This window comes from Miniopterus natalensis, chromosome 12, assembly GCF_054644295.1.
Source record: "Miniopterus natalensis isolate mMinNat1 chromosome 12, mMinNat1.hap1, whole genome shotgun sequence".
Classification (NCBI taxonomy): Eukaryota; Metazoa; Chordata; class Mammalia; order Chiroptera; family Miniopteridae; genus Miniopterus; species Miniopterus natalensis.
This window is the reverse complement of record NC_142092.1, coordinates 45,950,269-45,978,207: the sequence shown is the minus strand read 5'-3', so window position 1 is coordinate 45,978,207 and position 27,939 is coordinate 45,950,269. Positions and strand designations below refer to the sequence as shown.

The window sequence follows — 27,939 nt, the reverse complement described above, 5'->3', positions numbered from 1 at the left end:
ATCTATGTGTTAACTTCCATAGACTTGTATAACCCTCCTCCTACATCAAGTTTCCTGTGTGATAATTTAAAATTTTTAAAAATCAAATGGGAAAAATAATTGCATGTCGCCCAATTTGCACACAGGATAAATGTGCCTAATGGAAAATATCTCTGGAAGGGGGGTCAGTCAACAGAAGCTGAATCTATAATGTACACCCGCAGGTGGGAATGAGGAGGGCAGGAACTCACAGGCATCCTGTGTGTAGTTTGGTATATAAAGAGGGTAAGTGGCATTCTTGAGTCACTGGGCACAACCTGGTAATTCTCTGAACAGGCAAAAAAACTGTTTTGATCTGTAATGTTTCTTTCCCAGGAACTTTGTATTCGTGGTTTCTAACAACAGCCTTAAGGGAGGACATAAAGGCTTAGAGATGGTAAAGGATTTACCCCAATTTTGATCTCGATTCTGTCTGGTTCCCCAGCAGCCACATAAAGCCACAGCATGGATTCCTCTCTGAGTCCTCTCTTTTCTCTGCTGTACCTTGAGCAGGCCCCTTAATCCTCTGTGCTCTTAAAGTTCCGCTCTTCCTTTAAAGCAGTGATTGGGTAAGGGGGCGTATTTTGCTTTCAAGGGGTCGACATGTGGCAATGTCTGGAGACATTTTTGGTTGTCACAGCTGGAGAGGAGAATGCTACCAGCATCTGGGCGGTAGAAACCAGAGATGCTGCTAAACATCCTACAAAGTACAGGATGGCCCGCTGAAAAAGTTATTACCCAGCCCCAAATGTCACCAGTGCAGAGGTTTGATCTTCCTGGCTTAAAGGAATGAAGAAAGGAAATATATATTAAACATATCCATGAGCCAGACACTGTGCTAGGTATTTTTAAATTCCTATTTCCTCAATACCATTTTGAGGTAGGTATTATTAATCCCAATTGACAGTTTAGAAGGTTGTTGCTCGGACCCAAAAAGCAATATGCCCAGACTCCAGTGATGAGACAAAAGCTGTGGGTGCCCCAGGCTGTTGTGATTACAAAGCCCAGAGTTCCTGCAATGTGGTGCCTGGGGTGGGCTGGACCCTCCATTAACCTCTCTCACTTCTATCTCCTCTGGTCTCAAAAATCACCTCTTAGCCCTAAGAGATCTGCAAAGAAGGGGAGCTGCGGGGCTGGCAGAAGGGAAAATGTGAATTCTAGAGGCTCTCAGGAAATGAGTGGGGCCTGTCATCACTAAGAACCACTCAGGACTGTTTGTCACCAGTCTCCTTTTGCATCATCCATCCCTCCACCCTAAGGGCACTCAAGGCTCTCCTCCCTCCAAACAGCCCAGAGACATTGTCAGCCAATCACTCCAGGGCAGCTTCCTCTCCTCTCCTGCCAGCCCCGTGCTGGTGGACGAGTCACAAAGAGTGGGGCACTCAGACAGCAGCCGGGGACAGGGAGACAGTCCAGATCTAGGCGCTAAAATCAGTTTCCCACAATAACATCCGATGGGCAGGGTGTGCCTCAGACACTAAGCAAACTGCTTTAAAAACAAGTTTCGTAATCACCTCTGAGTGATTTTGGTTCAATTTTAAGCTCTCATATAATGAGTACTGACTGTTCCAACAGTTGAAAATGGGGTGTGTGTGTGTGATGGACGGAGGAGGGAGAGCCCAGAGAGTAGAAAAAAGGAGGAAAGAGAAAAAGGAGAGAAGGCCACAGCACACTTAAAAGCTTAACATGAAACTCAGAAAACAAGGACCTCATAATAAGCAAAGAACCCGAAGACTGGGGGACCCTCTTGCAAATCAGGCGGGAGCGTGTGAATGGTTTTCACAACTGCTCCAGGTAACTGCAGCGAACACACCCCGGTCCTCACACTTGGCAGCGCAGAGTCAATTCCGCCCGGGTTCGGGGCCCCGCCGCCGCGCCCCGCCTTCATCCCTGCCCCCCCAGCCCCCCAGCCCCCCAGCCCCGCGACGGCACTCACAGCTCCAGGATCAGGATGACGTCCGTCTTGCTCTCGTACACCTCGTGCAGGGTGATGACGTTGGGGTGCTGGATCTCCTTCAGGATGCTCACCTCGCGCTCGATGTCCTCGCGGCTCACGCCGCGGCGGCTGGACTTGGTCCGCCTCTTCCGGATGAACTTGGCGGCGAACTGCAGGCCCGTGCTCTTCTCGCGGCATTTCTTCACCACCGCGAACTGCCCGCTGCGGGGACACGCAAGAGGGGCGCGGGTTTGTTCGCTAAAAAACCAATATTCGAGCAAGGATGCGCCGGGGGCGGGGGCGGTGGAGGGGGGGCAATGGAATTGTGGGTAGGAAGGTCCAAATCGGGAGTAAGTAGGGATAGTTCCAACTGCTTTTCAGTCGCTGTTGCAAGGGATAAACATGACTTTCTGGAATTATGCTTGTGGAGCGGGAAATGATGCCTCCACCTCTGTGCTGGCTCCTTCCCTCCCATTTCAGATCCGGGGCCAGCAGGAAGGAGCTCCTGGATCAGACCTCACGTCCAACAAGCTCTTTTCTTTGTGTGTTTAGGAAAACACGAGATGGAGACCAAGAAATTGGTAGAAAAATATACAGAGCCCCGACTCTGATGACACATTTCTAGCGCCAATCTTTATCAGCTGAAACACCCGGAACAACAAAAACACACCTATATATTTTCCCCCCACTTTGGGAACTGAGGAGCTGTATGTCCTAGACACCCGCTGGTGGCTTCTCCGGCATCACCACCCTCCTCTCCGCACAGAAGCTCCATCTAGGGATTGCTGTGGTTCTGGGCAGCGGGCTGCACCCACAGCGACAGGTGGGATCACGTGACCTAGACTAAGCCAATCAGTGCACTGTATTCTCCTGGCTCCAGCGACAGGCACAAGACCTAAGTCAGACCTTCCAGAGAATGTTTAGACAAAGACTTTTTCTGAGACTCTTTGTTCCCTCAAAGCTGCTGCCAGACATCTTGAGACCATTTGGGTAGCCGCTCTTGGTTTAAAGCCAATCACATTGCAGAGACAGAGCTGGTAGAAAGAAAGAAACTAAGCCCGTGGTAACACTGTGGAGTGGCTAGATCAACCCTAACCTGAAACCATCCGCCTTTGGATTTCTCAGCAACATACACCAATAAATTCCCTTTACTGTTAAAGCCAGTTTGATTTGTGTTTTCTGTTTCTTGCAGAGGAAAGCATCCTATCCATCCTATGCCACAGCAAATAACCAGAGCCTCCTATGCATACATAAAAGAATATAATAAAATAACTTGACACAATAAAAGGTGAATACATAAGTGGGTGAGATCGTAAGAGGTAAGTAGGCCGCCCTGAATGTAAGTGAAACAACAGAAAGGTGTTTCCTGTATCGACCCTCACTTCTTCTCTGGTGCCCAAAGCAGGGTCAATCCACCCATCACAGGACCTGTACACTTCTTGGCCCCTGCTGGAGAAATACTATGTAGAGCATCATCATGGTTATTTTTAGCTAGTTTTCTTCTCCTCACATGAAGGAAAAGGGGAGAGAAAATAAAATTAAGGGTAATATTCTGATGCTAAAGAATAGATACTTTAAAACATTACTCATTTACTTTAGCAGCAGGAGGCCAGTGAAGAAAACACATAGTGAAGGGTTATTTTTATAGCAGTGTCAGATTTTTTGCATGACAGGTTATTAATACCATCTTTGCCCCTGCAGCAGGAGAACAGAGAAGGTGAAGAATAAATCACACCAGAATGCTAGCACCGATCGCCTGTAAACTCGTGACCTTAAAGAGCCAGGGGATCTGTTACAACTTTATTACAACCATTTTCTAATTTCTCTGGGGAGTGAGGAACTGGGATTTCTGTCTGTTGAGGGCTGGGGGTGGGCAGCAGAGATGAGGTTTTATGGAGAAAAGCAGAAACACAACCCCATTCCTCACAAAGACGGTATGTCCCCACTGAGGGCTCTCAAGGGGCCCAGGACAGAGAGGAGGCAGAGTGCAAACAACTCTGCTTCTGGGGGCTGGGCCGTGATGCCTCCCACAGGTCATAGGGGCTGTAAAGACTCTGTGGTTTGAATTGCATTGCTTAAAAACCCCCACCAAATTGCCAAAAAAAACACCCCAAAAAACTTGCAGGCGAACCACAAAGAATTTAAAAGCAAGCCTAAATTTAAAGACTATCTGAGCGTGTGTTCAACACCAAATGTCCACTGTTAACTGTTTCCGCCTTTTAACTATGGGAAGGTGAGGGCATCAAGGCCCACTAACCCTAACGGCTGGGTTAAGGCAAAGTTCCAAACGTGTGTTGAGGCCAGGAGTGTGTGCACACGTGGAAGCTCACTGTGTGGCAGGTTTGCAGTGAAACATCTAGAACCCCGCTGCTGTCTCACTCACACTATGGGTTCTCCAGGAAGGGGGGAGTCTAAGGGGTCAGCAGGTGGGAAAGGCCCCGCCCGGGAGAAGTGGATTCTTTATTTAAAAATTTATCATTATTGTTGAAAGTATTACAGATGTCCCCTTTTTTCACCACTGACCCCTTCTACCTGCACCCTCTCTTCCCCCAGGCCTTCGCCACACTATTGTTTGTGTCCATGGGTTATGCACATATGCATGTAAATTCTAGAAGTGGATTCTAATGCCACATGGGCCCATGCTTTGTCCAGACTAACCCTGGCTACAGAGGGTCAGAGAAGGTTTGGAATGACTCTGAGAGACAGTTTCTACGCCTATCTCACTGCCACCTCTTTAATGACATCTTTCCCTATTTCTCTCTGACTCCCAACAACCTGCCTCCACCTCCTTGCTCCAATCAGCACTCTCTCCTGCACCCTTGGGCCCACAGAGCACCTCAGACCCTTCTGTGGCACTTGCTCTTTTCTGCCTGTTTCTCAGCCATTTCCAACCCTCCCACGACTAATTCCTTGAGCATGAGGGCTGTCAGGGGCATCTCTCTTGCTGTTCCCGCCCTCCCATCACCATTTGTCCCTTCTATGCCCTCTCCCACCTCCACCCACCCCCTCCCTGACCGACACCATCACCACACTGCTGTCCATGTTCTCCCTCTTTTTCCCCCTCAATCCTTTCCCCCCTCCCAATGCCCCCCTCACCAGAGCTGTCTCGTGGTTTGATAATATAAAAAGACAATGAGCCAGGCCGGGCGTGGGTCAGCGGCTGAGCATGGACCTAGGATCCAGGAGATGGGGTTCGATTCCCGGTCAGGGCACATGCCTGGGTTGCGGGCCAGGCAGCCGATCAATGACTCTCTCATATTGATGTTTCTATCCCTCTCTCTCCCCCTCCTTTCCTCTCTCTGAATCAATAAAGATATGTTAAAAAAAAAGACAATGAGACACATCCCTGCTTTAAACAACTTAAAAAAAAATTTAACTCAAACATAATCACAACATTTATTATAAAGAGAAAAACTTTAGATAAAGGGAGAAAGGCTTCATAAAGAGCAACCAGCTATCTAATTTCTTTGTCTGGCTTAGTAATACATCTAATTTGATTAGTGCACTTGTAGTCACTCGAAGAACTGTAACGAGGGTTGTATGCAAGGATCTTTACACATATTACCTTATTAATTATCACAACTCTATGAGATTCACATCATCATAATTTCTTCTGTCAATGAGAAAACCAAGACTCAGAGAGGTGTTTTAAAAATTGTCCTATATCCTTCAGCAAGTAAGTTTGCATAATTGAGAAATGACTCCAAACCCAAGTGTATTTGCTCCAAAGCTCTACTCATTGAGCCAGGTTGCTATGCTGGGCTTATTTCCATTTGTTTTAGATACAAGCCATCCCTCTCTGAAGTTGCAGAGAATCATTCTAAGAAAGAGCTTTCTTGGGGGAAGGCAAAGAGAAGAGGCTTGTTATTAAATAAGTTTGGGCAAGGTAGCCTTCTCCTCCCTACTGAAGTCATCAACTGTTTTAATTAAAGAAAACCATTGTTTTAACACCTTAGGAGGTGCTCTGCAATAAAAAGTAAACCATGTTTGCCTGTGTGCTTAAGCAGCACAATACAATTAGAAAGAACCACAGAAGAGTCTGAAGGTCAGCACACAAAGATGACAAGCAATTTGTGAAGTATCCGTGTTTTTGTAGGTCTTATGTATTTCATAGTGCATTAAAAATGAACCTGTTAAAAAAAAATTAAAAAATGAACCTGTTGCCCTAGCTGGATTGGCTCAGAGGATAGAGCATTGGTTCGGGGACTGAAGGGTCCTGGGTTTGATTCCAGTCAAGGGGACCTACCTCAGTGGTAGGCTTGATCCCCAGCCCCGGTCAGGGCGTGTGCAGAAGGCAACCAGTTGATGTGTCTCTCTAACATCGATGTCTCTCTCTCCCCCTTCCACTCTCTTTGAAAAGCAACGGAAAAAATATCCTCAGGTGAGGATTGGGGAAAAAATAAAAAAAGAACCTGTCAAACTTTGTTTCATCCATTCAGGTTTTATTTTCAAATTCACTTCTCTGTGGGAACTTTGGGAAAATGGGATGGACATGCAATGCCAAAGATGGTGCATTCAGAATGCAGGAAGAGCGAGTTGGCTGGGCGCCACTATTTTTTCTCCCTATGGGTTGGTGCCTAACCTAGGTTCTAACAGTTTTCATTGTTGACCTTCATCCAGACACCATATTAGCATGAGCTTGCACCCAGGAAGTGCAGATTTTAAAAAAGTGACTAAAACAGTATATAGGTTATTTTATTTTAAGCATGTATTTACCCAGCACATGTAACAGTTAAAATGCATTTATGGGGACTATATATTATTGCAAATTCCCTATATTAATGCTAGAAACAGATCTGACTTAAATCAAACAGCTGCTAAGTTTCAACTCTACCCTCCTTCCAAGTCTTTGCAATAAGGTTTCTAATTAACACAAAATAATTTTTACTCTTGAATTCATATATCAACCCCGTGGCACAATTTTAGTGCTGGCTTATGAGCCAACTGTTTTTCCTGAAGAGCTGTGTTGACAGAGTGGTAGCAGCTTGAATCCTGCTAGAATACTGGAATTACAGGTCTTAAATAAGGGGCAAGGTGACAGAAATGATTTTTCAAGGATGAGTTAACATTTGGCAATAATTCACATTTATGGCAGAGAGAAAGACCCTGAAGAGTTTATAGACTAATGGGAGAGACAAGCATGTAACACCATAATGTGAGAAGGGCCATAAAAAAGACTTGGCCACTCTGGGCCAGTTGTGGGGAGAGAGTGAGGTCAGGAGACCCAGGCTGTGTCTTGAATCCTGGATGCGAGCTGGGAGATGAAGAAGGTGTGTGTGGAAGGAAGGGGTTCCGAGGAAGACACAGATGAACCGAGGCAGGGAGCGCGAAAGAGCCTGCCTAGTATTTCTGAAAGAAGAGGGAGTGGTAGGAAAGACTAAGAGCAGCTCCACAAACAGGGTCTTGCACCAGGATGAAGCAAGGCCAGTTCCAACTCTGCCAACAAACAAGGTGCGAAGGCAGGGACTTCTGAGCCTCAGTTTCCCCATTCATGCAAGGGTGAATAGAGCATGAAATGAGGGTCTGCATGTGAGTGTAAGCTGGGCTCTCTAAGCATAGTGAGCCCAGGTTAAGGATGAAAATTAGAAAGCTGTTTCAGCTTTGTGCTTCTCAAAGGAGCACAGAAGGTAATGTTTTAGCAGCGGAAAAGTGGCACCAATTTCTTCTTGGTTCTTCTACCCAACAATTTTGAAATCTATGTGTTAAGTCTCTATTTTTCTCCCCATTAAGACTAACAAAGCTGTTTTCATTTTGGATGGAAACTTATTTGATTTGTGCCCTTTGGTTCCCAAAGGACCGTGTGACTTTGCTTGGATGCTGATGTTTTAGCCTGTGGGTAGGTGAGGCTGACTGCAGTTTGCAAAGATGGCCTCGGCCATATATTCCATCTCCCATGCTCTTCTGCAGGGCGACCTTGCCTCTCCCATCACAAGGTTGACTCTCAGCCTGGTCTTCTGAATCTGAGCCTTGCTTGACCAATGGAATGTGGCAGAAGTGATTCTGGGGTTTCTGTCTAGGGTTCTAGGAACACACATTCTTGGGAGCTCCCTCTTGGAGCCCAGCTGCCATGCTGGGAGAAGCCCAAGCGATGCAGAGAGGCCCTATGGAGGTGTTTTCATCAACAGCTCCTATTGAACTGAAAGCAGCTTTAAAAGGTTGGCCAGATGACTGATCATCTTGGATGTCTGGCCTATCAAGTCTTCAGATGGCTCCTGTGCCAGCCAACATCTTAGTGCAACCACATGAGACGTCCTGGCGAGAACACTCAGGCAGTCCACAGAGACAAGAGGTCGTCGTAAGTTGTTTGAAGCTACCAAGTTTTGGGTTGGTCTGTAACACAGCAATGGGTAGGAGGAACAGCCACTGAAATATTTTGGATGGTTGGCTTAACAGAGGAGCCAGGAAGCTGTGTGAAGAAAGGACTCCCGATAGAGGGTGAGGGGCCAGTAGCTGACCAATGTCACAGACCGACCTAAGGGAAGTGTGGAAAGGAGCTGGAGGGCCCTGACCATCTCGAACGCAGGTCCCTCCCTCGTCACATCAGCATGTGTGGGCTCACTTTTCAGGTTTTTCACTTCTCACCTCGGCAGCAATCCCCCATCTCTCAAGGAAAGTGCTGCATCATTTAGGAGGGACCTCTGTGCCAAGACCAAAAACCAATAACAAGCCCCTAAGACTCTCAGTGAAATGTCTTCACAGAATTCTGCCTGCGCCGTACTCAGCTCCAGCTCACCTTTCACCATCTCTGTGCAGAAGCAACCCCCCACCCAACCCCCGGCTCCCAGAAAACACACAAAACCCAACCACTCCACAGGACCCAGGAAACATGCCGCTACGCAGTCTTTATTCTGACTGGTCCGAATGCCAGTCACATTCCCACAGTGACACCGCCTTCAGGGGATGCACATGAGGACGGGGGAAACCTCCCCTTCCATCCTAACCCACCGGCTGCACAGATTTCAGCCAATGAAGAAGGCTAACCCCCTACGGAGCTGGGTCCCCAGCGCCAAGCTCAGTTCCCTCGGAGTGTCCCATGGTGCAGCCCTCATTAGGAACTGCTCCACCCCTGGCCTCTGAGGAGCTATGCGTGACAGGAGGGCAGCTCACTCTTCACAAAAAAGCAAAGCTGGTGATTTATTATTATTATTTTAAACACTCCAAAAACGAATTTGAACTGGTCCCAGGGCTCAAAGTGGCAGTGGTCTGGAGAACCCACCAATGAGGAAAGCAGTGCAGGTTGCCAGGGAGCCAACAGGGAGAGGCAGAGTTTACCGAGGGGGTAAACAGTAGCAGGTCACCCCGGGAACCGAACAACACGTGTGACTCAGGAGCGAGATGCGGGATGAGAAGCGCTGCCTCAGGGCGGGCTGCCCAGCAGGTAGTAACACACCTGGTGGAGGAGGCCGGGCGCAGAGGCGGACCCCTTGGGGACAGCATCCTCCCCGAGGCCAGGACCACACCCAGAACAGGGTGAAACCAGGGACCCAAGGCGAGAGGGGACAAGGGTCTGAATTTCTGCACAAGTGTGGAGCTGCCAGTAGGTCAAAGAAACCAAACACACAGCGTATCGGGCGGCTGGAGCAGCCTCACTGTACTTAAGGAATCAGCAAAGCAGAGCAGGCGAGGGCTCGGGAACAAGAAGTTAGAAAGATAGCAGTGAGCACCTTTGTTCACTCCCGTCTCTATAACCTCATAGAGGGGACCTGAGACCCGTCTGGAGGAGCACGTCTCATGTAAAGACAAGCTATTGTGAGGGAGGGTGTCATGGCCAGGCAGGTTTGGGGAAAATGGGGTAAACAGAGTCACAGCAGGTCCCTATATGCAGGACTCAGCAGACCCTGCCCTCTCCAAGAGCGAGTATCGCAGTCAGTGTTTCAGAGGCTTGGGGCTGCTCACTACTTTTTTTTTTTTTTGTCATGGAGCATTTTGAAATTTAGTTTTCTTAGGAAAGTTTGCTTTGGTCCTAAAGCAGGACAGCAGTCACAGTGCCCTCCCTTGGGCTTGGTTGGGGCTGAGAGCAGAGCTGGGGGTGGCAGGTGCCCATGGGGTGCAGACCTTTTTGGGATGGTGGCCCATTAGAAAGGTGGGGACAACTAAGTCAGGCCTAGGAGAGGAGGCCGCGCCTTGCTTCTGCCTCCTGGCTGCTGGTAAAGGGCTGCACAGAGGAGAGAGGAAAACGCAGGATGGTCTCAGTTCTCCCAGAAGCCTGGCACCATTTGCGACTAGCAGGGAATTTTGAAGTTTTTTTCTTCGAGAGTCAATTGTGTTTGCTCCTTCTTGGTGGCACTGAAAGCAGGCAGAGCAGGTGTGGAGAGTGGGAGCTCAGAGGCACAGCACAGTGATACTTGCCGGTGGATTTACAGGTGGTCTTGAGCCCCCAACTGCCAGCTTAGACCATGTGACCCACCCTTGAGAAGAGTGCGGTAGTGAAGGGAAGGAGCCCCAAGCCTGTGGAGCCCTGCGCGCACCCGACTGGCCTCGCAGGCACTTGGCTGACATGAGCCTTGAGATGACACTGCCATCCCATTCTGGGCGCAGTTCCTCTGGTTTCTGTCAGTCGTTGCCATACCTAACCTTGCCTGATTCAGATCTGGTCTGTGACCAGAAATTTACAACCGGCAGGAAGTAATTAGATGTTGCCATATAACAGAGTAGCCAGTGCTACATGAAGGGGGTGTGCACATTGAGTGGGGGTCCCTCTCTAGCAGAGGCCTGGGGGGAACCTAACTCAGGGCTGGGCACAGAACACAAGCTTGGGTGCTTGATAGCTCTTTGCTTTTGTTTTTAAAGCCAAAGGGAAAGAAAAGATGAAAACAAGTCTTGGAAAAGTGTCATTTGATACGGTCTAAACAGGACCTCCAATGGACCAGACAAGTAAAACAAACAACAATGGTCCAAATATTTTCTCTAAATATACAAGCACCACATCAGATGACTGGAGATCAAGGCTTCCTGCCCCAAGACTGTGTTCGAGTTGCATGGGGGCCCTCTGGTTGCCCCAGCTGAGCCTCAGAGGGGTCAGTCCCGTGTTTGATCACCCCGACTTAATTCCGACTTCAGCGTGCTATCCCTTGGGCCATTTCCATTATTTGATCACCCTGACTTTGTCATGTAATCCCCTTTCAGCTACTGAGCTGAAGTTAACTGGGCCATAAGGTACGATCTGTATTCAACTCAGCAAGCTGCTCTCAGGGGAAAAAAGTTGAAAAAGGGAGCAGGAGGTTCATATAACTTCATGGCAAAAGAGCAGACAGACAAGGAGCTGAGGTGAAGTTCCTTATTCCATGGCCTGAAAAAATAAAGATTCATTCAAGATGCTAAGATTCAAGCCAAAGGTAAGGAGAAAGGGAAAGTTGGGCAGTCTGAGGGGTGTAGGCTGTAACTGTGCAAATATTACATTGAGTTGTACAGATTAAAGGTAGCTTATAGGAACTGTGGGTCACCCTCCCCAATATGTCCTCCGCTCAGTTCTGGAGCATGCCAGGCACTGCATAAAGACGTATGAATATTTTCATGTCTTCTCTCTCAGCTTAGGTAGAAATACTGTTTGCCTGTGTGTATTCAAGGGCAGCCTTGGAATCCTCTGTCATGCTTTGTCATCGGAAGAATTAGCTCCCAAGGTGTCGTCTGTATTGGTGAAGTTTGGACTTGAATGACTTGGAAGAAATGCAAATATGCCTGGCATTATGTGGCTTTTAATGCAGCCATATGACTGATGCGAGTCGGAGACGCTGTACAAGGGCCTGTCTGGCTCTGGAGACTTGAATCCAACAGGGGTAGCAGCTTCTTTCAGGTTTTCCTTCTCTGTGGTTGCAAGAGTCGCAGGCCCAGGTCTCAATGAGGCAGCTAGTGGTTGTCTGGCTGTCAGCCCAGCCAGGAGGAATCCTTTTCACAGTGCTCCTCGCCAAGCCCTTTCCCATGATGTCTACAGATCTGTCACCTTGGCTATGAACCAGGTGGGGACTCACCTCACAGAGGCAGAGGAAGTCTAAGGAGAGGAGAAAGCAGGCAGAGGACTGAGGGGGGTCACTTCAGGCCAGGCAAGGCGAGGCTGGCAGGGAAATTCACTGCTGGAGTTACCTGAAGAGAGAGCCACGCAGATAAAACTGAAAGACGATAAGTGAGAGGGAAACCAGAGCTCCCGGGAAGTCTGAGCACTCCTTCAATGGGCGCAGAGCTCCCTGGAAGCCTGCCACGTGGGCTGGCCTCACCCCTGCGATCGGACGCAGCAAACACGAAGCTCTTGTCAGAGGCGGGGGAGGGCTGTAAATACTGCACCCAGAAGACCGAACACATGGATGCTGTCACTTCTCCCAGGAAGTGAGACTTCTGAGGAGTAAGTATCACCACTCAGTCATAGGTCAGACCCTCAAGAAAATGAGAAATAATTTGCATGTATGAGGTATGAAAGTGATCTCTCTTGAAGTTGGGATTGCAAACCCAACGACCTTTTCATGGGGCATTGCTTCCTAAAAAAATGGGGAATCTGAATTCAGGGAGATTTGGAGTGATATCCACAAGGGCTTCAGAAGCTTTCTCTGACAGAAACATAACTTCTGACAGGGGAGGGAGAGAGATGTCGAGGGAGGGAGGGGCACCGGCTCCCATTCTGCTCCCAGGCTCCCACTTCCTCACCTGCAGAGCTGGGGGCTGAGGGCCTCTGCACCCCTCCCCACACTGCCAGACGCCTTCCCTGAGGGTCTCCTCAGTCTTTCCACTCCAATCAAGAGCCCGTGCTTATCTGTAATCACGCTTATCTGTAGTCACAAGAGGAATGCCTGGGCCAGGCAGCCTACCTGGCTTAAAGGGCCCCTCAACTTCCAGGTGGGTAAGGAGAGGGAACAATCTGACAGGAAGACACATACACTCTCAATGCCCTGAGCAGGCACACCAGGCATTCCACACACCCCTCCAAGCCACTTATTTAGGCCTTCACTTTAGGGCGCTGCTTTCTGGGGGCTCCAGATCAACTCTAGAAGCGAGGCCAGCTGGGCTCTGGGGTAGCTGGGGCTTCCTGATGAAAGTGGAGTCTGAGGGGGTGCTGGCTAAGGAGCGGTAGCAGCCCAACGCACACGATCTAGAGCTTACTTTCCGCTAACAGGCAAGGGAGTGGCACAAAAATCAAATCCATTCTCTAGCTACTTCGTGATTTGTTAGGCATATGAGAGATATGTCCCCAGTTACTACGTTTAGAACCACAGGAAGTTACACTAGAAGAATCAGCTTATCGAGTTTGAATTTTATGCCGCTTCATAGTGATCTACCAATATATTAGCTTTAAAAAAATTGTTCGGATCACACTTGTGTATAGGATTTTCTGAAAATTAACACCACTATTGAGTCCCAAGACTCCAAGATTGCATTCAATAACATTTTAGATTTAATACATGTTTGACTCAATCACCTAATGAGTCACCCTAAATTTATATGCTGACTACCTACCTATTTAAATGGTATCCACTGACCTTTCTGGACATGGAAGAGCAGCTGTCCCAAGATTTAAAAATATCACACAGGATGTCTCATCATTTGCTTCAAGAACATCCTGCCCTAGGCAGTCCCTGTGCATTTATTTCTCTCAAACACTCACTGGGCTCCAGCTACTTGCTGGGCCCCAACTGGTCCCTTGGGAGCTGCTCACCTACCTTAGAAGCTTGTCAGGGGCACAATCTGTGTATGTGATCTCCTACATTCACTTGAAAAGCTAAGGTGTATTACAGTACTCATACAGGCTATCTATGCTTCAGGGGAGTTCTCCCAGTCTCCTTGGGGCTGAGTGCTTTGTGTAAGCACCTGCCATAGGCCATAACTTCAGGCAGCTGGGTAAATTCCCTAACTGGAGCACAACCTAAATATTTTTAAAATAAAGATTTCTCACAGTCATTAAGCAATTTATAATTGGCCCCCGAAAGGCCACTGCAATGTGCAAACTCCATGAGGGCAGATGTCTAAAGAATGGAAAATTGGAAGGCAAGACTCATGATCTTGTATAAATATAATAAAAGAGCACAAATTATTCAAAAAACCTAAATGAACTAAGTTTAGAAAAGGGAGAAACTCCACAACCCCAAACTTAAGTTTGCTCTGAGCAAGAAGATGGATAGAAAGAGACTAAAAATAGCTGGTCGGAGTCAATGGTGTAGAAAACAAACTAGCTCTTTTTAGCTTTCATTTTTGTGTGTGCAGGTGTAAGGTCAACAACGACCTTCAATCACAGGAAAGCTGGGAAAACACTGTTCAGGTGGAAATGAAGCTAGAGTTTAGAAAACGAATAAAATAAAAGACTGCCTGGCTAGGCATTTAAAACAAATCCAAAGTTAAACCTCACTGTGGCAGAAGCAACCTCGAATCCTTGCTGATAATCTTGGACAAATGTTAAGAGGTGATGCTATACTGATGTTGAAAGGAGGACCCAGCTGGATCCCTAGGTAAGACCAATTAGCTTGTTGTTAGTCACCAGCAAATATTGAGAATCAATTACTGATCAGATAAATTAAAAACAGCAGGTGGATCAATAGGCTCCACAAGCAGCAAAAATGTTCCACTGCCCCTGACTAGATTATGAGACAAGCAGAAATGGGAAATTATACAGACAAGAAAGGGAATGTTTTTATTTCAGCAAGGCCTGTGACATGATTTTGCATGATATTTTTGTAGATGAAATGGTGAATCACCATGTGGTGGATTTGGCAGGCCATAAGGCTCTCAAGTTTAGCACTGTCCTAGACAAGACATTCTTCAGTACATCAGAGGAAAGCATGCTTACCACATTTTAAAATAACTGTTCTAAAAGGAATGGCTGAATTTTACGGACAGAACCTAGAACCTAAATTATCCCACAAGCTCAATAGTAAAATTCAGAAGAGAAGTAAACAGAAATGCTTATACTTAGGTCCAAAGAAATTAACCTAACATGGCAGCAATTTATATAGAAAATACTTGATGGTTCTAGCTGACTACAAAGGACACAAGCACAGTGTAACTGCACTGTCACCCGGACAGTAAGAGCTGGGCCCCATGGAGGAAAGATGTTGATGGCAGTCAGGGGGAGGACAGGGCAGTAAGAAGATTTTGCCTCTGGCAGTGACAACTGTCACTGCCTGAAAGGTTGTCAAGAGGCCATCAGCCAGGAATGAGGGGGAGGTTGGACAATGGTCTCTTAGATTCCTTCCAACCTTAAGATGTTTTGCTTCTAGGGGCTGCAGAAACCCAGACTCTGGCTTACTGTACTCCTCACTTAACTAAAGAAAAACATATTGTCGAATATATGCAGTTAAAATCCTACAACGAAATTTCTTCCTCATGCATTTTCTGAGTTTCTGTTATTCTAATGATCTTCCCAGATTGAAACTCAAAATAAAACCCATATTGCCATCTACTTCTCTAGACTCTATCTGGAAATGCATAGAGGGGAGGGGAGCATGCTAATCCAGGAGACAATAGCACTGGATGCTGATCTCACTCTACTGTTGGTAGGAGCACTGGTCCTTCAGAACCTTTTCTGAGCCTCAGCATGGTCATTTGGGAAATTAAAACACAACTGAGATTAATAATGCTTAACTTATAGCACCCCTGTAAGACTCCAAAGAGGTAGAAAGATGTGATTGTGTTTTATACACTCCATGCTATCACACAAATATAATGATAACATTTGGAAATATTTAGGTGATATCACAGCTGGGAATAAAACCCCTATGCCTGTGTCCCAAGATCCTATTAGGTTCAGGTCACTCTCCAATAGGGGATGATGAAGGAAGGAGGAGGATTTTTTTAAGCAGGATTTAGAAACAGCCAATTCGAATATTCCAAAAGTAAAACTTAAATATCTAGCCAGATAAAATTAATCTTGTGCATGACTTTATGACTTGACTTTTGGAAGCAGAGGTCCTGGTTTTAAATCCTGGCTTTAACACTTACTAGCTGTGTGATCTTGGGAAAGTTACTCAACCTTTCTGTTGCTCAGATTCCTCAAAAGCAAGTCAAGCGTAATAACCGTATCTATGTTAAAGGACTATTGTAAGGATTAAATGAGTTACACATGTAAAGCTATTTCAATAGTGCCTGATGCATAATACGAGCCATATGCTTGCTATTGTAATTAGAATTATTATTACTGTATATGGTTGCTTAACACCATTTGCACCTCTTAAGCACATGCCAAGGCTCATACATTGTCCTACAGAGAAAATAAGAGAAGGAAAAATCTATGCAAATTCTCTGCCCTGTTTTGGAGAAGTCATCTTGAGCACGGCTGCTGAATGGATCTCCATGAGGGCTGCTGGCTTCAGAACACCTTGGCACTTGGTGATGGTGCTAAACTGCTTGGACTTAGGAAATACTGAAATATTCAGGGTGAAGACAAGGAAAGCATGAGTACAAAAATGGTCAATTTCCAGGCCTTGTGTCTTTGATTAATATTACTTTGACATTTTTCTGGTCTCATGGCCCCAGAAGTGCATGAATAGTCAAATTTTGTGGGGCAACCTTACCCTGGAACAATTATATGCTGTTAGCCCATTTCTTGGACAGCCACGGAGGCTCCAGTTTGAGGCTGTTTGAGGGGTTTCTAACTTGAGTTTGCACATGTCCAAAGAAGCCTCAAATTTCTCAAGCTAATTTTGTGACTTTGGTCATGCAAGACCAACATTTATCATGCACAAGAAAAATACGATTAGCATTCACCTGAGGCACAGAAATACTACGTGTGAAAAAACAAAGCCCTAAAAGAAACATTTAAATAAGCTAAGAGACCCTGGCTGGGTAGCTCAGTTGGTTGGAGTGGCATTCCATACACTAAAAGGTCGCAGGCTTGATTCCCAGTCAGGGCACATACCTAGGGTTCGATCCCTGGTCAGGGTGTGTACGGGAGGCAGCCGATCGATGTTTCTCTCTCTCTCTCTCTCTCTCTCAAAATCAATAAAAACATATCCTCCGGTGAGGATTAAAGAAAAGAAAGAAAATAAATAGGCGAAGAGAGTAGAGAAAGTCCTGGTGTTGTTTTTTCTTCCATTATTATTACCATAAATGTGAAGTACTATCACGTACCTGGTAGAAAGGCAGGGAGCATGGAGGAAAGCTCTGTGCCCAGGAGCTAGCTTTAAAACTGTCCCCATCAGCCTGATAACGAAGAACTAGGCAACCTGTGCAGCTACTAGATCATATTGTGTACTTCTAAATCTACACCTTTCAGTGTGTCCATGGAACTTACATGGGAGGAAGGGGAGAGAGTTCTGACCACACTAGGACTCCTGCCTTACCTCCCTTTTCCTCTCAGCAAATGTTTGTGGAATGGGTGGATGACTGATTTGTTCAGCCTTGGGCCTTGAAATTCCAAGTGTCTCTTGTTAATTTTTGATTCATTGGCCAAATCACTACAGAGAATGTTAATTGTTTTACATTACTAGGTCCACAGAACATAATGAAGGCATGTAAACAAGCTGAAGAAGATGACTGTTAGGGTGCTAGACTAATTTTGAAGTGCAAGGTGTCATGACACTATATACATAACTGGTTCAGAAGAGTTAATGTTAGTGATTTGGGGTAAAGCAAGTGGAATTGGACTTTGCACTGGTCTCAAAACTTTAACTTCTCTCAAACATATGTACTTAGAATAAAATTTCACAGAAGAAAAGCTTTGAAAGCTTACAATCTGACTATATTAAGGTTGATTCCATTTACGTTACTCTAAGCACTAGTTATTGATATTTGTTCAGAAGATGTATCCAACAGTTTTTACTACAGGAAAGTGAATTATTCATAATTAGGACATTCATTTAAACTTAAGTTTTAAACAATAAACATATATAAATTAAGACGATGACTTCTTTAGGACAGAGCTTTTCAAAAGAAATATAAGCCACAAATGCGAACTCCATGTGCAATTTAAAATTTTTGAGTAGCCACATTGAGAACAGTACAAAGAAACGGGTAAAATTAACTTTAATAATATATTTTATGTATCTCAACATATCAAAATATTATAATTTCAACATGTCAAGAATTAAAAATTGTGACATATTTTACCCCCCTTTTTTGGTGCTTGAACCCCAGTGTGTACCTTACTCCCACAGCACACCTCGGTTTAGACTAGCCATACTTCAGGCACTCTAGCTAGTTCTACAGCTATAAAATAAAACCGGGACATATCTTGATTATTTTATTTATAGAAGAAAAGCAGAAGGATACTTGTAAAATCACTGGGAGGTGAACCATTGCTAATTTAGCACATTAATCATTGGAAGATAAAAGATACTACAGCTGACCTTATTAGACTAAGAGACCAAAAATTCTCTTGGAAATCCAAACTATGCATTTCGGATATTTCTCTTAAAGATATGTGAACATATTTTCACCTCTTACGTGCACTAAGATAGTTTTCTTTTTAAATACACTCTGCTGTTTGTACTATGGAAGTCAACTGGACAACCGATGTGTTCTAACAAACATTTATGTTCTTGGAGTCATTTACCTTCTCTAGCAGATTCCTGTTGGTATAACCACTGGTTCACGTAGATGAGCTTATGGCTCCAAAAGGGGCAAACATCAAGATTTCGATGCAGCATAATACGTTAGACCACAAAAATGTCACCGGCCCAGTGAGAAATACAAATAGAGATTATGATTCAGCTAATTTTAAAAGTCTGATCCCATCTGGTAAATTGATTTTTTATATAAAGCAATTTATCTCATAGTTAGCCCCTCCTCCTGCCCCAGGACTAAAGTAGAGAAAGGAGAGTGGTGGACAGATAGTGCAAAAGTGGTGGATGGACTGGAAGTTTCCAACGAGGCCACGGAGTGCTGATGGTGGGGGGGGGGAGTAGGCGGGGAGCAGCCGTGAGAACGGCTGTCTGGACGTGGAGATCCGGGTAGAGTTTCTGCTGATGCCGTGGGGCAGAGGGAAAGGTCACTGGAAATGAGGTCAAAAACGTCACCCTCCAGGAGGTTAGGGGGCTGACAGGATGGCGGGGAGAGGAAAGGGAAGTTTGCGCACCCAGGTTTTCACTGTTCACAGACACGCCCTCTCTATGCCCCATAAACGGGGGCTGATTCATTTCTTCTTCACTTGTGGGAGATCCTAGTACTGATATCCATTATTTCCCGAGCTCGGGAAAGTCACAGGAATGAACCAGCCTGTCACGAGGGGCTCCCGGGGCTGCTGCAGGCACTTGCAGAGTGCTCGGGCTCCTGCCAAGCGGCAAGCTGAAACGTGCGAAACAGCCGGGGTCCCTGCCTGGACTCCAGGCGACTGGGGATCTGCAACCACCACCCGCTCTCCCCTCTCCTGCTGAGACTCACGATCTCTAGGAGTCTTTCTCTCTGTTTACCATTCCTCGGCTTCCTTCCTTCTCCCTATTAAAAAACGGCAAGATAAACATCATGCCACTTTAGAAGTGGCCAGCTGTGTCTGCCGATGACCTAGAGAAAAAAGGTGCCCGATCCCAGGGATCAGCTGCTTCTTGACAGAACATGAACATACTACGCTACTGCTGGTGCTGTTATGGTTTTGATCATCAAATCTCAGGGTCCTTTATGGCACAGAGATCCCACTAGAAGTGGGGGCAGCTGGCAAATTGTGACCTCGGTAGGGAGAAAAGCTTCATGGTCACGGGGAACCATGGTGGGAGCAACCGAAGTGGGTGTCAGTCTCGATAAACTTGCTAGCCACTCCTGACCACATTTTTTAGGACTTGTCCATTCTACTGAAGTGCAGTGAAGACTGTCACCAAATGTCAACCATTACTGATGACTATCACCAAATGTCAACCATTACTGATGACTGTCACCAAATGTCAACCATTATTGAAGACTGTCACCAAATGTCAACCATTATTGATGACTGTCACCAAATGTCAACCATTATTGAGCCTCAAAATGCTAGATGCTACAGTCCCAGAGATTCTAACGATTGCTGTTTCTCTGCTGGCTTTTTCCTGACACATCCAATCTTTGAACTCATTTCACCTCGCTATGGACTGAATGTGTGTGCCCCTTCCTACAACCTACAATTCATATGTTGAAGCCCCACCGCCCCCTGTGATGGTATTTGTGGGTGGGGCCTTCCGGAGGTGATTACAGTTAGATGAGGTCAAGAGAGTGGCCTCAAGATGGGATTAGTGCTCTTAGTAGAAGACACACCAGAGAGCCTGCTCTCCTTGACATCTGAGGAAACAGTGAAAAGGCAGCCGTCTGCAAGCCAGAAAGAGCTCTCACCAGAACCCAGCCCTGCTGCACCCTGGTGTCAGACTTACAGCTTCCAGAACACTGAGAAAATTAATTTCGGTTTAATTAATGTTTAATTAAATTGGTTTAAGCCACTCAGTCTGTGATAAGACTAATACACACCTCCAAGTTCACTTTGCTTTAAATCATTTGGTACAATCAGAAAATCTGCCAAGATTCTAGCAATTCTTTCAATATTATGTTATGTCTACTTAATTCAGATTTCACACGATACTCCAGCTCATTAAGAAAGGAACCGGAGGGGAAGGACGCACCTGGTGTGGGACCAGCTTCCAGCAGAGCACAAAACCCATCTTTGTTGAAAACAAAGTTGATTATTTTAAGTAGTATAGCTTTGAAGGCCTTCTAGGTTTATTTTCTTTTAGAGTTTAGCTATTTTTTTTTTGTAGAGTACCAAACTCTATGTGAGGTCCTGTTCAAACTAAACTTCAGTTAAAATTTCTTATTACATTAAGCCCAAGAGTTTCAAATTAAAGAAAATGAGAGGGAATGAATGTGTAAAAACATACGACCTCTGGGTGTATGATCTACGCCAAGTGAAGGGCGTGATGAATTGCTGGTTTGACCCTCTCCCCACCAGGTGAAGTTTCCCCAAGCTTCCCAGCCAGTTTGGTCGGGCAGGTTTTAAGGCTGGCTCTGTTTTGTAGGCTAGTCATGTGAGTGCATTGCTTTTGTCTCGCAACAGCTATGTTCCATGTGGCCGAAAGGGAACTGGGGCAATTAGGGAAGAGAATCGATTCTAATTTACAACCTAACCTAGGCACAAAGACACACAGAACATGTGGACCTCCAAACCGAAACAGGCTTAAATGCCTCCAAAAACACAGGAGCTAGAGTCGGCTTTCTCTATTATTGATAATAGCTCTGAAGTTTTATTTTGATTTATTTTTAAAGATTTTTAAAATTGATGTTTAGAGAGAATAAAGAAGAGGGAAAGAGAGAGAGAAACATCAATGTGAGAGTGAAACATTGATTGCCTGCCTCCTACACGCTCCCTACTGGGGATTTAACCTGAAACCTGGACATGTGCCCTGACCTGGAATGGAACCGGCAACCTTTCAGTGCACGGGACAACTCCCTACCAACTAAGCCACTCTGGCCAGGGAGGCAACTATGCAATTTTAAATGCATTTTGATTTCAGGATATTGTTGTTAGTAAAAATTAACTAAGTTTGTCAAAGAGTCACAGCTTGGTTTCATCCTCATGGCTGGTGACCAGGCGAACGAACCCAAGTCTACCTGCCTCTGCAGAAGAGCTTTGCCGATGCTAATCAGGATGCAGGGAGGACACACCCAGCCAGGCCACCACTCACAGCTTGTCCCAGCTCCCCCCCCCCCCCGCGGGAGGGAAAAATGAAAACAAAAGCACAATAAAACTGTGCAACTTGAGCAATACAGCTTGTGTCCAAGGAATAATAAATACATCCGTGCATCTCCAAAGGCGACTTGTTTTTGGATGCTAGTCTGAACAGCAGCGAGAAACAGCCAGCATCACAGTCTCAGACAATGAGTCTGACAGCGGTTAAGGAGACTGAAAGCAGGTGGAGGGAAACAATTCGGATAAATTACCTGATTTCATCTGCCTGGGGCACGTGTTCGCTCTGCGCTGACTCTGCAGTTCGGGGGACTGGTAGAGTGGTCCCACAGAGGTCTGTGTCATCAACATTTTACAGCAGAGTCTACACCAAGCTGATTAAGGCCATGCCCCCAAATAATGACCAAGTGTTCATATTAAATGTCCTCATGTCAGACCACACTCTGAGCACTGCTTCTCCTTAAGACTTCAGAAAACCTCTTTATAAGTTTCACAGCCAGTCGTACTTGGGAGATCCAAGTCTGTGCTACGTTTACAGGAGCAGTCTAATCGCTACTGGAAGAGCACAGAGAGCAGTAACAAAAGAGGTCTGAGAGCAGGTGGTGAGGTCAAGCAGAGCAGTAGCAGGTAGCAATCCCTGTAGTCACTCTATGCTAGCTTTGTATGCAGAAAAGTGCTCAATAATACCCGATAAACTGAACTTTGGAGCAAGATTCCTCCAAAGATAAAGAGATGAAGGATGGAGTTCATTCCTGTGTAATCCGCTGTGGAGATTGTATTTTCCAAATTAAAACTAGGACATGTGGTCTAAGAAGTAAAACTATACTCGCCAGGACAAAATACCTGGCATCGCTTCTGCACCGGAACCCCTGGAACACCCGCCACTCCTACTGCCATCTCTGCAGAGGCCCCTATGCCACGTGAGGCAACTCCTGCTGGTCTCAGGGACTGGGAGGAAAGCATCACTGGGGGTCACTATCCAAGCCTTCCACATCCCTAAAATGGGCTAACCATAACCACAGACCTCTTTATTAAATTTAGGAACTAAAAGGAATAGTGTGGAAGGAGCCAACTCGGCAGTTCTATCTATAACCACGACGTTCTCACCCAGTTAGAGGTTTCCCTGGTGCCTCCCCAGTCGCTATTTACATGCTGTAAGCACTGTCTCTGAGTAGATAAGGCCTTATTATTGGCTAATTTTCTGTTTGTCATAACAAAAAAATTATGCACATGCAAGTGAGTCCACACTGCTGGGTTCCGATACTTGGCACACACTCAGGTGTTGTACATTATTTCTGTGCTTTAGAGAACCATGGGCCAAGTAGGAGTGGCTGCTTTCTAGTAGTAGGCGTTCAATAAAAATTTATTGGGAGGATGGATGGATGGATGGATGGGTGATGGATGGATGGATGGGACAGAACAATCCAGCAGCCTTTGGGATAAAGGTGAGACCATCAGTTCCTTCCTGCAACACTAGTATTCAATTTCCCTAAACTTAAAAAAGAGGACTCACTTTGTAAACAAACAGAAGAAAATGTGTAAATCTGTGGCCTTGACTCCGAGTTGTCCCTCCTGAGCTTCTTAACCTCCCAAATAACATCAAGTTCTTGGAATTCATCAACGGCTGAACCTCTGCTGTTTTTCTTCACAGACTCCCTGAGGCTCTACACTTGAGTTCAAGCTGGCAAGTAGATGTTTACACCTCCAAAAGTGGAGCACCTAGGATACACAGGTGCCCGAAGAAGCCTCCTGGGTTAGAACAGTGATCTGCTGTGTCTGCACTGCCCTTCCAGCAAGGAGGCTTTCCTAGGAGGGTCTCAAACCTAAAGACTGGTTATCTGGGCTTAGCCATTGTGACCAGCTGAGATGGCTGCAAGATATGGAATGTGGACAGTGGACACGTTGTTGACCCCTTCCTCTACTAAGTAAGGCACGTTCCGTTTGAAAGGAGCCTGCAACTGCGTTGTTCAGTGCGTCAATCTAATATCATTTGTCAAGGGAAGGCCAAGAAAATGGATTCTCTGATTATTTCAGTTGGGAGCCCTAAAAGACTTCCCTGCATGAGGCAATAAAGGAGTGCTCTTGAGCACGAACGCACGTGTGTGTGTGTCTGTGTGTTGGGCGAGGGTACAGTATCACTTCTATAATAGATCACATAGCCTTGGTGATCCAGAATAATTTACCTCTGACTGTAATGCTACGTATGCCTTTTGCTGCAAGATTCCAGAGCATTTATTAAGGGTCTCTTGAAGGTGTTGTGCTGAGTGGCTTCTTGGTAAGCGCTGGTGGGCATGGCATGAATGGCTTAAAGGGTGCAAAGGCCTTAAAGATGAAGCCCAGAAACAATGAAGACAGAGCTACCCAGAGCAGAGCTGAGAATTCCAGGTGGTCTCAAATCCCCAGATAAGATGAAAATCCCACAACTAGAGCTGTCAGACATTAAAAGAGAAACATGCTTCCAAAAGATGAATGAAAGGAAAATAAAGACACATTGGGTTTAGAAATCTGTGACCACATTCACAGAGAGCTGGTAGAGAACAAGGGCATGACCACTTGGCTCAGCAAAAGACGCGTTTTGTACGTTTGCTTGTTTTTTAAGATAATAACCAATGTTAGCAAAAGTACAGGGGAGCAGGCATGCCCTCAGAGTGGGAGTAAAACTGGCACAGCGCTTCTGGAAACAAACTTAGCACTATGTAACAAGAACCTTTAAAGTGTTTATAACTTGTGGCTCAGTGATTCTACTTCTAGGAATAATCAGAAAAACAATAAAAGATTTATTTACAAGGATATTTGAACTTACCATGGGGGTGGGGGGGGACGGGATGGGGAGAGGAATTAACCAGAGGGAAATGGCTGAGCCAAGTATTGCAAATCCATACCATGCAATCTGAGGTTGGCTTTGAAAACAAAATTCAAAGAATATCATGGAAACTTATCATAATACGGTGTTAGGTAAAAAACAACAACACAGGCAACTATATACGTTGTATGATCCCAACTTTATATTAAAACATGACATCTACATGCAAGACTAGAGGCTAATACAGCAGTGTTAACATTTAAAGGGATATTTGGAGGAACAAGATTGTGAGAGATTTCTATTTTCTCTTTCAGAGTTGCCTAGGTTTTTCCAAACTTTCCACATGAGCATGTGCTACATTTAAAAGCCAAAGACTGCCATCCAGACATACCAGAACACTGTAGGAATGAGGCAAGGACAATGGGAATTTTCCATGTTCTGTGGGTAGCATTTCGCCCAGTTCCCGTGAGTTCCTCTGAGCTGATGTTAGAAGGGAATTCTCCCCTAATTCCAACCTCCCAACCCAGAGTCCACGAAGGAGGAGGCAGAAGGGGAAGAGGGAAGGAGAAAGAGAGAGGACAAGACAGAACTCTTCAGAGCAGAATTTTTCATCCTGGGTGCACACTGCAATCACCTGTGGAGCCTTTTAAAAAAATCCCCAGGCCTGGGCTGTACCCCAGACTCACTGAATCAGAATCTCTGGCATTGATATTCTAAAATGCTCCCCAGGAAATTCTAAGGTCCAGGAAGGTCTGAGACCCAAGATGCAGAGACCAGTGGTTCCCAAACATTAGTATACATTCAAGTCACCCAGAGGTCTAGTTAAAGCACAGATCGCCGGGGTCCAACCCCGGAGTTTTCAATCGATAGGTCTGGGGCGGCCTGCGAGTCTGCACTTCTAACGAGTTCCCAGGTGCTGTTGGTGCCGTGGACCACACTTTCAGAACCACAGAAGCAAAACAAATGCCTTCTTAGATTTGCCCCGTTGAACTTGAGTTCCACAGCAGGTTCTCATAAAAACTATAGTGACAAACCAGATTAATATTTCTTCCCCTGACTTTTTCCTAAAGAAGGCAAAGGGAAAATCAAGACAAAGGAAATGTCCATTCATTGAGGGAGCAGCAGCAGGGGCCCAGGCACCCAGCTGGACCCTTCATGTCCTCCAGAGCTCATGTCACCCTCCCGTGAGGAAGGCGTGCACAGCCATTTCTACGGTGGGAAAATGAAAACTGAGATAGAGGGAAGCATGGAAACTTGCCAGGGACAGGCAGCTAGTGAGGGGGGAGACTGAGACGCAACCACGGATTGCCAGACACCCAAGTCCTGGCTTCTTTCCCTCTGAGAACAGACATGCACTTAAGACAGAGCCTTCCCTATATGCAAACACCGCGCTACTTAAAGACATGACTTAGATACTATGGGAGAAACACAAGAACAAATCTATGGGTTCATTATGTTTAATTTTTAAAATTCTTACAACTGTGAGTACACATAAAAAAGCAATGCATTCAGAATAGGAAAACTTATTTGCTCAGCCCACCTTTAGCACAAATTCAGACATTTCATTGACTCTGGCCTGCGCATATGTGCATATGTGTGAAGAATGAACTGATTACTAGCATGACAGGGGACTGCACTAGAACAGACATCCCACGCTGGTTAGGAAAAGCAAAACATCAGACCTTGGAAAGCCTCTGTGAAACATGTGAGGTTTGGCTACTTCCAGGTTCAGGGCTCCCCCAGGCCTGGCTGGGTCTGCCTCCAGGCCATGCAGCACACATCCTGCCCACACCTTCTGTTCCGCCCTAGATTTCACTTGCCAGGGGAGCTCTTTAATGCCTGTGAATGTGAGGGTTGTTTTGTTCAAGTTCAGGATGAGTAGGCTGAAGAAAATTAGTCTTACTCTTCCACCTCTCTTCATACATTCTCTTCGAAATGGCAAAACTGTTGTGTTTACTGCTGGGCAAAAATAAAGGGGGGCAGGTGGAGTTGATAACCTTCATCTCACTTATGAGTCTTCAGCTGTGCAGGAGTTATCTTAGGTATTTTCTAGGAACAATGTGGAACATTCTAGAAGGGCCACAGATTGGCACACTCAGCCCTATGCTAGCTCTAGAAATCTATTTAATTATCAGTGTTCAAGTAATATGGATGCCGCTCCTCACATCGCTCCTTTGAAACCTCCGTGAAGACTGACAGGCCAGGTACCTCCAGCTCTAGGCTTTCTTTTTACAAATTAAGGGTCTCAGGACCCAAACACACCTTAAGGTCCCTCAGCTGCATCATGCCCCAGAAAGCACCCAGTGCTGACTCAGAACCAAACATCCCTTCTGGTGCTGAGACTTGGTCCACTTTTCGTTTCTTGCTGTGGTTACTGTTGCTAATCTCATTAGGGCTCCAAACATGTGCGAACATCCTTGGCAAACTAAAGATGGCACCAGGGGAACCACTAGGAATCTATGAGTCTTGCCTTCTACCTTTAAGCTTTGATTACTGCCAGCAATTTTCTCCTTTTATCTGTATTCCACATCAGCCTTAATTAAATTATTAAATCATAATTAATTAAGATCTAGAATGGCTAGTTCTGGCTCCTCTTGAATCCAGCATGACCCCATATAAAGGGGCTCAGAAGCATCGATCTGAAACTTGTGGACCTAATCCAAACATTACCTGGCTTAGGAAATGACCTTAAGACCCTGGTGAGGCAGGGACAGTTGTTTATCCCAATATTTGATCTTTCCTTTGTTTTGAGTCCTAGAATTGGCAATTTTTAACAGGAAATCTGGCCATTTGATATAAAGACCACATTTCCTAGCTTTTCTTATGGCCATGTAACTACTTAGCTGTGGCCAGGTAATTATGTTCTGGCCAATAGGATGTACACTGAAGTACTGTGTGCAGCATGCAAGGAATGTCCTTCATGAGAAAAGGCATGCCCTTCTTCCTCCCTTCTTCCTAGGTGGAAATCAGATGTGATGGCTGGAGCACAAGCAGCCATACTGAACCCTAAAGTGAAAGTCATATGCTTAGGATGGCAGAGTAACATCATAAAAGCAGGCAAAGTCCCTGATACCACAGAGCTGCCACACCAGCTCTGGATTCCTTCTACGTGAGATAGAAATAAACTCCTGTTTTCTTTAAGCCATGATAATTTTGTATTTCTGGCACAAGCAGCTAACAAACTGCTGCTAACTAATGCTAACGAACATTCAATAATGAAAATACTTCTAAAGAAACTTTTAATTAAAACTCCAAATGATCAAGGGTCAGCTTGAGTAAGAACCTAGAGATTAGGGGCATGAATCCTGCAGAACCACTTCCTCCAGCTTGCTGAGTTCCTCGTTGAGTTCCTTAGAGTGTTGGCTGGGGTTGGGAGCACTTCCAGAAGTCTGAGCCTTCCGAGGCAGGGACAGGCCACAACAATGCAGCATGTTGGGAAAAGCCCGAAGCTGTGCTGCCCACCTCTGCAAACACACCAGGCCTCCTCCTGAACCACATATCCCCACCATCCCAGACTCACGCCCCCCTTCCTCTCCTCTTCCTCCTTATGTCAACCAGATGTTTGTTATATTAAGAAATTGCTATGTGCAAAGGACAAAACTCGAGTGTCACGGGTTCTTCAGGGAG

At 45.8% G+C, this 27,939-nt stretch overlaps 1 protein-coding gene across 1 annotated transcript in view; it reads right to left on the bottom strand.

Annotated features, from left to right (window-relative positions):
• The window catches only part of DAPK1 (death associated protein kinase 1), a 152,272-nt gene that overhangs the window by 70,882 nt on the left and 53,451 nt on the right, over window positions 1-27,939 (bottom strand). The window contains exon 3 of the mRNA XM_087822739.1: window positions 1,955-2,176. Coding sequence (XP_087678865.1) covers window positions 1,955-2,176 — 222 coding nt within the window. The remainder of the gene's footprint in view (window positions 1-1,954; window positions 2,177-27,939) is intronic.